Source organism: Lissotriton helveticus, chromosome 5_1, assembly GCF_964261635.1.
Source record: "Lissotriton helveticus chromosome 5_1, aLisHel1.1, whole genome shotgun sequence".
NCBI lineage: Eukaryota > Metazoa > Chordata > Amphibia > Caudata > Salamandridae > Lissotriton > Lissotriton helveticus.
The window spans coordinates 316,837,342-316,850,866 of NC_136065.1; the positions used below are offsets into that span (position 1 = coordinate 316,837,342).

Genomic DNA, 13,525 nt, shown 5'->3' on the forward strand with positions numbered 1-13,525 from the left:
CAGAAGTCAGAGTGTACCATCAGCCCAAGAGCTTAGCTGTGTTAAGGGGTTCTCTATGCGTTTACCTTTCAATATTTGATGCTTTTGGGATATTGCTCCTTATGGTGAGCTGTGCTGTCATTGGTTTGGTGGTTCCCGGCTTAGTACAGCCCATTATTGGACCCCACACCAATCAGGTGCCCTGCACTGAGGTGCACAAGGTTCAATATTAGAAGGCAGCATCAGCAGAAAGACAACCAGAGGAGCTCATATTTGGGGGGCATGCCAAAAGACTAGCACTGTGTGATGGGGAAGAGGTTCTACTCAAACCTGTAAAGCTCAGTCCCATAGTGGTTACTATAAACCTTTATGTGGAGAAGGCAAAATCCACAAATCCATCATACTCCAACCTCTGCCAGGCTCTCATACTGATGTCTCTTTCATTCAATGGGAACCTTCTATTTATGTAAAAAAAAATAGAGGCCCCACCTTCTGCATTCAAAGTCGTTCGTAAGGATTTGGTTACTTCTGCATCCTGAATATCTCCTGGTTCCAACCTGCGACTAACCTGCTACCTAGGGCTGGCAGAGGAAAGCGCTTCTCATTGTAGTTGATGAAGAGCATGTCTTCCTTCTGCCATATACCTCGGAGTCGGACCAGCTCGGGACCCTTTTGTATGTCATGCCACTCTCCGCTGCTATAGGGGTCGCCTCAAGTGGGTCTGACAAGAGCCGTACTGATCTGAGAGATTATACATATCTTCCTGGAGCACAGCCTGGTGACATTCTGGTGGTCCCAGAGGGTTTAGGGGCTACTGTCACCTTCAGAGGCTGTCACCAATAATACTTGGGGGTGGGGTGGTAATTCCCAAGTGTGGTATTAGTGCTTCATTGCAAGTCAGAGAAGTCATAGTAGGCCAATCCTTCAGCATTGGAGTGTGCACACCCGTTTACTACATGTTTTAGCTCTTTCTGATCTCTTCCCTGTCAAAATTTCAACAGGTTTTTTTCTGGCAAAATGTGTTATGAAAACAACTCTTGAGTGTGCAAATTATATTATGCTGGAACAGATAAAAACTGTTTGTGGGCAAATCAGGATTCCCATGGGACACAGGAGCTCATTAGCTGCCCATGACATCCCTCAGGAGCTCATTAGCTTCACATGACATCCCGGCGGCTTTATGTGCAGAGTATTAAGATCATTTTTTGGACATCCGTTCTGGGTCCTTCCCGATTCACCCATCTCTGAGGTGATGGACCCATGGTCCACTCCCGTTGGTGGCGGTGTCTCATCCGTGTGGCCATGGCTTGCTTCTGGCAGACTCATCTAGCTGCGGTTGGGTGCGGAGCACTGCAGGAGGCAACCCGTTCATGTTTTTGGGGCAGAGCTGATAGATACTCGTGTTGCAGTAGAGCGGTCTTAGCCTGCAAGGCCTTCATCAAGTGCAGATGCAACATACCTACAACACCTTGTACCTGTGTTCAGTCACTAAACATGAAATGAGAACTACAGAGAAACCGGGGTGAAGTGATTCCTGACAGAGAGAAGAGCCTTGCCTCTCTTACAATAAGCTTCTGACCGTAAACTAGGATTACCAAATAGCTAGTTTTGAGAACACCTCTCCAATCTTGCACCTAGTCACCCCTTCCTCAAATTCTGCAGCCTCTCCACCAGCTCTACAGCACTATCTCTGTCCCCCTTCAACCTGTTTTTCCTTGAGCCGCACAACACCACAGCCCCGCCTGTTCCTCCCCTCAGGCTTCATAGGGCCTACCTCAACTCGCTAAGCCATTCCTTAGTACAGTTTCTTACATACCCGTCTGCAAACACTCAGCTCTCAACAGCCCCACCTGTGCTTCCTCCTAACCCTGCTGTGACTCCTTGCCACCCCTACCTGTACTTCTGCCAACCCTCAGAAGTCCTTTCTCAGCTCACACACACCACAGGTCCTGCTTCTAACATACCCTCCCTAAGATGCCCATAAACCCATGGCCCACCTTCACCAATACCCATACATCCATAATCTTACCTCTAGCCCAGACTTCCTCCACCCTCAGAGCCAGCTCAGTCCTCCACTGTTTTGCCAGAACCCCTAGTCCACATTTCCAAGTGTGGCCATCTTCTGTCAAAACCTCCTATCCTCTTATGACACCGCCAGTGTGGGTCCGTCATATATTTCCACATTACTAGCTAGTCACATCCTTATCACCCAATCTTCTCTCTCTCCCGGGACTCCTGCTTACCCACTCAGTCCCCACTAACCTACACGACACGTGGCCCCTGTCACGTGACCTCCCTCTCCTGCCGCCAAAACCAGGCAGTTCCCTCTTTGAGTAGGGTGACCAGGCGTCCTGGATTTGCCGGGCCAGTCCCTGGTTTTCACCAGCTGTCGCGGCTGATTTAGGGAAATTTAGCTCATGTCCCGGTTTTAGAGAGGGTCGACTGAAAACGGTGGAAGGTGTATTTTTATGTTTTCCAAAGCTGGGATAGTTGGCAGCTATTATAAGAAAGCATTTTAATTAACAGGCATGCTACTGGCTTTAAAAATTACATTTTATTTGTTTTTACTGCCTTTTCTGAAATTCTCTGCTGAGGGGCGCTATCCATCTGTGCACTCGGTTGCAGCAATATTCTTCTATTTTTGTATAATGTCCTGGTTTTGGGCTTTAAAATTCTGGTCACCCTATCTTTGAGTCAATATCACCATGCATTCTGGGGCTTGTACTCTTGTGTTTGTTTGTTTTTTTTGTTTTGTTTTTTCACCATTGGTTGCACGGGACTGGGAGCCCAGCCCAAACAGCGTTGTTGGTTTAAAAGCCAGGACTTGCTAAACGTGTCACACATGACATAGGGTCAATTGTCAGCTATGCCTACCAGCTACCACCCTCCCTCTATCCCCCACCCCTCCATGTGACCCTTCGATTGTTGTACATAACGAAATGTAACCTGTCAAACCCCCCCCTTCCTCCCCCCCCCCCTCTCTGCATGGCCTCTGGCTGTGACAAACTGGCTCAGAGCATCTTTAGGTTCCTAGGTAATATAAGCCAGAATTGGCGAGTCGCCTAGCAACCCCAAAGAGGGGGCTGAGAAGGGGGAGCCAGGGATAGTAGGGGCTCACGCGGGGGGAGGGCGCGAGACGCACTCCATTCCTTTCGCCTGCAAGAAGTTGAGCAAAAGTCTGCATTTCAACACCCCATCTCTATTCAGTAATTACCTCCAATTTATTAACGGAGTGTGGGGGTGGTGGCTCGGAGGGGAGGGGGGAGGTGGAGTGCCTGCCGTGGCTCCTTTGAGAGGCCGTCTCCATCCTGCTTTTATCCGGCTATAATGGGAGATAATGCTGCTTTAATGGGGCCGCAGCACTGTGACGGAGGCACGGTTTTATCCCACACTTCAAAGGCCCAGGCTGCAGAAGATTCTGCCGAGGAGCCGAGATCTCTGCACAGCAGCTTCAAAGTGCACAAGGAGCCCTTGGGGAAGAAGGGGGGGGGGACGGGGGGCGGCTAAGAAAGCATCGTTTAGCCAGCCTTAGCTGGAATCACTTGACATGTGGAGCAGGGACCTCGCTGCCTTCATTGTCTGGTATTGGACTACATACCCCAACATGCTTTGCAGTAGTCACTTGAGGCTCCTCGTCACCAATCTTGAGGTTGGACTTGAGGCTCCTCGTCTCGGTCTACCGCACAAGGCAACCCAGTCCTCCAGGATCCAATGCATCCCGTGGGGTTCCGCTCATGCACTAATACGTAGGTACACTGGTGCGTGAAAAGGCATTTACCCTCAAATGATCAGAACAACTGTTGATTTAGTGGCGACTTCCAGTTGGTAACCAGTGAACATGGCCGAGACCAAGCTCATACTCTCCTGTTGTCGCTTAGCTGCGCTTCTGAAGCTGGATCAGCTTTCTGCTAAACACCTTCTCAAGCCTCAGTGGTGAAAATGTAACCCCTACCACTAGAAACACTGCAGTGAGCCTGGTCCCCAAATTGAGTGTCACCCAAGTCACCGGCTACATGCAATCAGACTAGGTGTGTGTGCCACTCCTCTCCGGGAAGAATAGGTCCCTCACATTGGCTGTCCCCACCAATTGATGGCGCTACTAGGGCAACAGGCTCAGGGTGCCTCAACACCCCTGTCCAACTAATCTCCTGCCTCAGGAAGCATGGCCACATCTTTGGGACTCCAGAAGGGTTTCCAGTGGTAAATGTAAATGTGGGATACTTGTAAAGCGCGCTGTTACTCTACCCGAGTGTCCTGGCGCTGTAGACCGCTGGGGAACCCGTCCTGGTTTTCCCTGTGAGATGGTCCCTTTCTGGGTATCTCCAGGGTGAAACCAGGCATCCCCGGCGTCTGTGAGGGGCCGTTGTAGAGATGAGGCAAGCTTAATGCCCAGAGTTACCGAGTGTGTTCCCTGGTTAGAGTAGGCACTGAGGCGAGAATTATCGAGTCCGTTGACCCTGGTCTAAGACCCTGCCGCGTCGGGAATTGAACCCTGGTCCCGGGCCGTTCTCTGCTTACAGGTCTGCTGCCTCTAACTAGTGAGCCACACCTCTCACTCGGTAGACCACATCACATTGAAAGCTGTTCACTTACCCTTCATAAAGAACCACCACCGAAACGCATAGGCCACAAGAGCGGATTTGTGATCTATATGTGCGCCTTAAATAAACCGAAACAAAAATGCTCGCAGTGCCTGCTTGGAAGACTTCCATGATAAAGCGAGTTTGAATTTACAGCTGAAGCTTTGATACGGCAGGACTCGTTTACTATAAATGTATTCTTTTGTTGTGGTTCTCAATTGGCTGCCACTTTACCCACATACTCGAAAATCTAGCAAACTGCAGAGTTCGGAACTGCCTGAAAATGTTGATGCATTACAAATAGGGGATGTTAAAAGAGGGAGGCACTGCGCATTAAAAATAGTGTGATGACAGTAATTTAGCACAAGAGCATGGGATGAATCACAATACTTGATCTCTGGAACTTATACAATCTAAAGTATCCACAATCAAAATTGATTGTTGGAGCACCCCATGCCACAGAAGGCTTTCTGCCCCAGCAGCACCTACTCAACTCTTTAGATTGCATGTTTCGATGCATCTCATTAAACAATTTCCATGCCAATTTCAGCGGGACTCCTGCGTCCAAGGCCATTTCTGATGTTGGATCATTGGAAAAACTTTCAACCGGCTGCATAAAGCAGAAATTAGAAAGCTATGACTCTATTACTTAAGCCATTACTACAAAGACAAAGGTATTTAGTTTTTTTTTTTAAAAGAGGCATGGACTTTAGAGAATACACACCTGCAACCGGTGGTGCTGTAAACTACAAGGGGATTGATGTTCTGCATTGGGATCCTACCAATAATCTCCAACTAGAAGGTCCTCCGAGCAAGAATTAAAGAATCTCATCTGCTCCACCGGCCTAAGAGGCCACACTTGACTCATAGACTGTGTAGGAAATCCGCCTTTTCTATATCAGGTTTGTTGGACCTGATATTTTTTCTGGCTTTAGATTTCTGGACGATTTATCCCTACTGACCAGTAGTAAAGTGCCTGTACAAGCCCCTTCAACATGGCTAAATTGGCATATTCCTTATTGGTACATTTAACTTGCTTATAAGTCACTAGTATATGGTACAATATGTACCCCCGGTCTAGAAGTTAAATGTCCTTGATGGACTGCAGCACCTGCGGAGCCACCTACTACAGTGAAAGTGAAAACATGGCTTCAGTCCTATCTTGTGTAGCCTGACTGTGGCTGTGGAAAAAAACACCTCTTCCTTCTAAATATTAATAAGTCACCCCTATGTAGTCCTTGTAGCCCACAAGAAAGGGTGTATGGTATTTAAAAATAGGATATGTAGACCTATAATGTTAACATTTCCTTACAGTGACTACAATCAATAAGTTATTTTCACTGTGGCATGCCTAGCTGTCCTATATAGAAACCTGATTACAGATTAAAATCCTAGTGCTTTATTTTGAAAATGAGACAAGCTAGAAAATAATCATACAACTATTTTTAATAGTTATTAAAAATCATATTAAAGGGTGAAGTTAGATTTTTAATAAATATTAAGAAAAAGTAACTTTATAAAGTTAAATGTTTTTACCTGACCTTCCTGAAGGCTAATTTGCAATTATCTCTCCAACTTCTTGCAGCCAGTAATTAGCAATGAAATAGGTGCAAAAAAGTGTGAAATGCCTTCCAGAAGCAAACAATAGGCTGACCTGAATGGACAGTGATGACTCCTCTGAACCTTACATGGTGGGGGTTGTGGACATTCATTTTGACACTACAGTGTTAAATACGTCCTGTGTGTCAAATCCTGCATGGTCGGACTGCTGGGGTTACATTTAAGGCTCAAGGCACACTTGAAAGGAAGGAAACAGGATTCCAAGACCATTCTTGTGTGTCCACTGTCTAGCTGCTCAAAAATAACCCTTTTGTCCTACCAGATGTTGCTGGATTTATTGAGTTACAGTTGCTGTTTCAAACTGGATTTTAGTGATCGATGTTGGAAGACACTCCGATTATCATAGCTCACTCCCCTGACACATCCCCCCGCCCTCAGAGCCCAAGCTTAGTGTTGCTTAAGAGTTTCGCTATCTTGCAAAGGCTGAAAGTGGGTAGGGTTGGCCATGTGAACTTTTACAGTATTGGTTAGGGCATGCCCAGGAGTCATTCCCACCCACTATCTTGTGCCTAGCATAAATGTGGAATATCCAGGCCCTAACTTTGAGTGCACTTCTTGAGCTGAAGGTAAACAAAAGAGGACTGAACCTGCTGTCTGTGACCTGAGAGGAGTTCTGAAGTACTGGACCTGCTCCCACTTTTACCCACAACCAAGAAGTGGTCTCCAAATGCCATAAGGCTGAACTCCTATTCAAGCTACAGCGATACAATACATTACAAACGGCCTTTCCTGCAACTGACCCTGCAGTTGGCCTATGCCCGACTCCCTGTGGGTCCCCCACTCCGAGGTCCTGTGAAGCTTTGCAGCACAGCTGTCATTACCTATTATTACAATGGTTTAATAATATTTTTTTTAAAAGACTATGATAGCTGATGTTTTAGAGTGGGCTTTAGGTGCACCCAGAGGAGGATTTCTGTGTCACCTAAAGCTATTGTTTGCTTGGTGTATCATTCTGCCTCCTGTGGGGTGCGTGCTCTAAAACGCATAAAGGATCATTTTCTTCCCAAAAGTGCACTAAGTCCTCATATATTGAATTATTTTTCTCCTCGCTGCATTGTATTCAGAAATCAAACATTTTACTTTCGTTTTTCCCACTGCAGCAGGCCTTTCTAAAATTTCAGTTGGGGTGCATAATGCAAGCCTTAGAAATATGCTATGCTTCTGAGACTGCTGCATTTGCAGCAACCACTAGGTACCCGGGGCATACATTGAAAGTCTCTGTGATGAATTACTTATGGTGCACAAACCTGTGTGGCTGTTTAGTTCTCAAAGATGCACTCAAGTCAGAATTCAAGCAAGTTGTGTTTTGGTGATAAATGGCAAACATTCCTTGGCTGTCTACACATTCTTCCTATTCATATGCAGCTGCAGGCCCATTTGTATGGTCTGGCTTGCCAGTGCAGTTGTCACTAGACAGCTATGTGAGAACACAAGAGCGGCCTTTGGTGCTGCCCATATGTTGGGAGCCAGGAGAAAATATTTTGAGTGGAGTGAAGTTGTGTGCTTCCACCAAAAAGTGTGGGCTCTCCACACAGCTGTGATCCTTTTGTTTATTTATCCAGCTGCCTGAGGTTGAACGTTCAAAGTCACTGCACACATACAATTAAATTGTCTTAGATAACTAGATAATTGATGGGTTTTTTCTCTGGAGGAAATCTAGATGGGAGGAATTGAGTCATTAACCTACATGGATTTTTAGGTCTAGCTTAACGGTGCAGCAGTCACTGAGCTTTAACCTACACCAACATTAATATATATTTCTTTGCTTCTACACAAATACATATCCATTCCCACAATAGCTTCTTGTAGGACTTCACATTACAATACAACATTATTTTAAAGCCTTGCTAATGCCTATTAAAAAAAATCCCAAATATGAAGGGCACAGCACTGGTGCCGCACACACTACTGTGAATTCAGCCCCAAAGCACTGGGCTCTTAAATTTTGCTAATTAGGGAGACTGATTGGACACTTTCTGCCAAAATGGACCGAGACTGATTGCAGTAGCCATGCCAAGCAGCTGAAGATGCCCAGTGGCAGGCCGCTGCAACAGAAGGCACCTGCGTGTCCTTGGTTGCGGTGAGTCCGATGGTGAAAAGCGTTTGCAAAAAATAGTCATGTGATCTGCAGGGCCACCCAGACGTCCTTTAGTCTAATTCATAATGTTGCCCTTAATGGAATTATGGTCCTTTGTCGATAAGCAGTAGCTTAAATTACTAGGATCAGTAGGCACTTGAAAAATATCAATTGATCAATAAAAAAGATGTGCATGTTACACACCACCACATCAAGACGTGGCTGTCTATAGTATCGCCTCAAGCGGCAAACTATTATTTCTTTAATTCCTATTTGTAAAGTGGAACATATTACTCCCTTAAGGGTTTCAAGATGCTGGGGGATGTCAGGGAGATTAAGTGAGCTATTGCCCAGAGTCACATGATGCTGAGCTGCCGTTGCCACCGGGATCCAGCCGCAAGCCCCGCGCTCCGGAGTCAGCCGCTCTGGCCACTGCACGCGCCACACCTCTCCCTCTTTAGTCTGTATAAACACACACCTATCCATTGGAATGTTACTATGCAAATTGACTGACATGGGCTATAGTATTAAGAAATGGGCACATCTGTACTGGAATTTGCTGTAAACCACACTCGTGGAGTCAGTGTACACACACTTTCTCCCTCACCCACACTCGCTCATACACACACACTCGCTCTCTCTCTCGATGTACCCACTAGGGGAACATTAGCAGTGAGGTTTTTGGCATAAGACCACACGTTGGGTACTCACTCGGTGGGTGGGAATGTTTCTAATTGTATCCCCTGCTGGCAGTGACATGGCCTTTTACTGGATAGGTGGGTACACCGCTCCTAGTCTCTCTAACTGGCAGCCCTCTAAGCTCTCTTATCTGATGTGCATGTGTTTCCTCCTGTTTCTCCCAGCTTAGCAGTGATGTGCAGTGCTTTCCTTTATACAATATATATATTTTTTTAATGCAGAGTGTGGCTCAGGAGGCTCCGGCTCTGGAGAAGACAGCGAGTGCGAGCAGGATCGCTGCCGAAAATACGGAGGCTCCTGGGACGAGGATGTTGAGGATGACCGCTGCGTCTGTGACTTCATCTGCTCCACCGTTCCACGCAATCTGGTAAGACCGACATTCTCCACAACCTGTGCGGTTGGTAACTACTCTACTCATGGGAGATAGTCTATCCCAGAATTATCCTTGGGGATTATGGGATTCTGATCTTCCTGGGGGGGCTGGTCAATCCCAGCCCTATCCACGGAGAAAGGTGTGCCTCTGCTCTACTCACAAGCCTAGTCAGATCCTCGACCAGTGGGGGCTTTTTACAGTGTTTTGTAGTCCAGCTGGTAGGGCTATGGAGTATCTTGCTGGTTAGAGTATGCAGCTGTTCTGCCAGCAGCATTACCACCCTTGCCAACAGGAGCATTGTCTCTTTCGCCTGGCAGCACCATGGCCCCTTTCCCCCATGAGCATGTTTCTCACTCTGGTTACAATTGCTTTACAGTGTCTTCCTGCAAGCTCTTAGAGATTGTAAGTGCTTTGTGTGTCTTCATTTCTAAAAACCCCAGGGTGAGCAAGGTGGGACAGTGCATGGTTCTCCCCAGTGGCATACTTTAACAGAACACATACATTGGGCCCAGAATGTCCTCTACAAAGAGTGGCGTCTTGAAACCAGCAGTGCTCATCCCCTGCACCTCCGGTTCAGTGCCTGGTGATCCATGGTCCTCGGGGCGCTCCATTGTTCAACCTCCAAACAGGGCTTGTTGATGAGGCTGGCCTCAAGGGCTTACTCTCTAGTTTCTATAACCACTGCCAGGCAGATCACCAAGTTGGTGGTCAGAGGGCTGCTAAGAACCTCATATGAAGTTCTTCACCATCGGGTAGTGTTGCATGCAGGCCCTGGCTTCACACCAAAGATAGCCTTTGGCTTCCTCTTGGATAATGATGTTGCCCTTTATCCACCATAATCCTGTTTCCCAAGAGGGCTTCTTCTCCACACGTCAGAAGTTCAGCAAACCTTATGTATAGATTGTAGACAATCGCTCGTCAAGACGGTTTACCCCTTTGATAAAAGGAAAATAAACTTTCTTGTGCTATTAGGCTGAAGGGTTAAGGGGAGTTATTACTGAGGTGCAGAAGGTAGCTGGGTGGGCGGGGAGGTGGAGCCTCCAGGTGCTGTGGCCTCATGGATATGAACTCAGTATTTTTCTTTGAATGAAGTCTATAGAGCCAGCTACATGAGCGTAGCTGTCTATCTTTCTTCTACCTCCATAAAATGCCCCTGGGGCCTCCTGCCAGTCTTCCTCTGGTGAAAATACACGGCATGCGGCTACTGTGTGATCGCGTCTCCTCGTAAACTCCAAGACACTGCGCAACAGACTAGCTTTGCTTCTAGTCCACTTTGTGGTGTACGGTGCTGGACCGCAACGCTTTGTGCAGCCTCACATAGTTGGATTTGTGACTTCAGCAGTGTAGGAGGCAGGAGGGACCTGGTTATGTATCCGTAACTTTCATTACTCGGAGTCCAACTTTTATTCATCTCAGTCTGTGCCCCTGACCCTCTCTCAAAGGAAATTATCTTCATGGAGTGAAAGAAGGAAATAGGGCTCTTTTTTTTGTTATTGATCTTTATTGGGCTTGTCATGGTATTGATCATTTACATTGGCATTTCCAGTTTTTTTGTGTGTGTGTGTATATATGTGTATATATATATATATATATGTATATATATGTGTGTATATTTATGTGTGTGTATATATATATATATATATATATATGTGTGTGTGTGTGTGTGTATATGTATATATATCCTGGGCTTCCATATCATATGTACATTGGACATCTGTGCATCTTGTGTTCATCAGCAATCAACAGTGTAACAATACCAATATAGCCTTCATCACGTAACACAGTCACTGTGTACCACTCTTAGGATAAATGGAGCTTATTTCTACTATAAAGTAGACAATGTGGATTATATATATATATATATATATATATATATATATATATATATATATATAATAGATATATATATAGATATATATATATAGCAGGATCTGAATTTCTGTGAATTTTCTGGATGCAGTCCTTCACAAAAACATAATTTCCTGTCTGCAGGGTGAACACTGGCCCTTATGTACACATAGCTGTGATAATTAAAATGCACAGTAAATAATCATATTTTAGGGTATTTGATTTTTTAAAAATTATCCTCCTCTATCTGACCGTCTTTATTCACCCTTACTATTTTTTTTTTTTACCTTGTTCATTCCTCGCCACCCCTTTGTCCATGTCCCCCTTCCTCCCTCCCCCTCCTCCAATGCAGGTGTGCGGCTCCGATGGCGCCATCTACACCAACGAGTGTGAGCTGAAGAAAACCCGCTGTGAGAAGCGTCAGGATCTGTACGTCACCAGCCTGGGCGCCTGCCACGGTGAGCCGAGGATGCGAGCCTTGCAGAATCTCGAGGGGGCGGAGGGAGGGCTAAACCCGCACCCCCATCTCCCCTTATCTCAGCAAAAGAAACTAGTTCCAGAATAATATGTTCCGCTGCATGAGCCTGAATAAAAAAAATAAAAAAATCAAGCTTTGGCCCAGTTCCCACTTATCCGAGGCCGGGGACTCCGATAGCATCTCTGCATAATTTGCTGCATACCCGGCCTCAGTGGCTTGCATGTTGATTTGAATTTATAACACGCCCCTTCGTCCTTAATATGGAGCACCCCCTTCTTCCACCCTCCGCTGCCCCCGGGATTCTGGGGAGAGGCTTGAGGGGGGTGCCCGGGGCAGATGATGGTAGATACAGAATGCAGATTTTGCCCTCTGGTAGGGGGGTTGGGGCCATGTGAGCTGTAATCTTTACAGTTCAGAAGCTCTCTTGGCTCGCTGGCGCTGCAGGTTATATTTTGTTTTGGTTTTATTATGTCGGTGAATTTTTTAATGGGGATAAAATTGATGTGTAAACAAAGAGGCTTTTGGGTGGAGTAGTCATCACTAAATCAGACCCAGGTCTGTAAGGATACATCTGGACTCGCGCGCAGACATCCCTCCGCACCACAAGGGCAGTGCTAATGGTCAGAAGTGTGTTTTATGAATGTTCATAACATAAGCCATAGAATCCTTCCAGTCAGAGTTATGGCACATTAAAGATGTCTCTAGGGTTCCTTGGCGTCTGGATGTTTGGGTTGCAGGGTGTTTTTTTCATTTGTTTGTATTTATTTCAGCTGCCACCACAACTCCTCCACCCTCGCTGGCTCCACACTGCAGCCGGACTGTGTACGGATGCTGTTCAGACAATGTGACCGCTGCGCTCGGCGTTGGCCAAGCAGGTTGTCCAAGTAAGTCGTGATCTTTACCTCTTCCTGGTAATATCCAGCACCTTCTTTCAGGGCAAACTTCATGCCAGGGGGCACCTGGATCATTCATCATTTTTTGTATACCCAGAAGTGCCATATGTCCGTCTTCTTTGCGAGGGGTGGCCCGCGTAAATGTATTCATTTGGGGCATCGACAAGGTAAGACTTTTCAGTGTTAGATGTAGAAGTAGGACTACAGTTGGCATAATAGAGTCTTGAATTTTGAGGTTTGATCAGAAAAGAGTGTTTGCTTAAGGTAGTCTGAGAATGCTACACTGTGTACATTCTGCCAAGGCTGCGTCACGGGTTAGGCCTGCAGTCCAAGATCATCTGATGTTATCCAGGAAATAATGACTGTCCAGGGGCATCCGGTTCCCTTTCAGTTATTGTAGACCTAAATGCTGCTAGGCTTGGTGAAAATATACTGCCCGTAGATCCTTTCTAGTATGTGCATCATCCTCAACTTCTAATAGATACAAAGTCAGATGGTTCTACAACCTTGTGCACTGAACATGGCCTCTAGAACCGAGGGTGTATGCCAGAGTAACGACAAAAAAATGATCACTCCAGAATATCAGTTTAACACAATGGAGGGAAGGGAAGTATATATAGTGACAACCGATTAACTGTTCTTAACTCCACATCTACGTGTCTTAAAGATGTATATACCTCAAAATGTTATGGTACTCAATATTTTTGTAGGATTATATATTTTTTCGTCTATAATCTGACACAACTTCAGGAGGGAAAGTAGTTGCAATTCAGGGCAACACATTCCTAGATCTTGATATATCTTCAAGGTATGTAGATGTGGAGTACAGAATAGTAGATCTCTACTTCCCTTTATATACTTATCTTCTCGAGTTTTGGTTGTCCATATTCTTTATACAACACTCTTATAGAGCAATATTTAAAGCTTTATTATTATAGTAGTACCCCTCTCTTGACTTAAGTATCTTGATTCTCAGTG

The 13,525-nt window shown here is 45.9% G+C and overlaps 1 protein-coding gene across 6 annotated transcripts in view; it reads left to right on the forward strand.

Annotated features, from left to right (window-relative positions):
- AGRN (agrin) overlaps positions 1 to 13,525 on the forward strand; it is a 727,720-nt gene that overhangs the window by 633,406 nt on the left and 80,789 nt on the right. For all 6 annotated transcript variants that reach the window (XM_078642355.1, XM_078642356.1, XM_078642357.1 and 3 more), the window contains 3 exons: positions 9,177 to 9,322; positions 11,529 to 11,634; positions 12,425 to 12,538. In XM_078642355.1, coding sequence (XP_078498481.1) covers positions 9,177 to 9,322; positions 11,529 to 11,634; positions 12,425 to 12,538 — 366 coding nt within the window. The remainder of the gene's footprint in view (positions 1 to 9,176; positions 9,323 to 11,528; positions 11,635 to 12,424; positions 12,539 to 13,525) is intronic.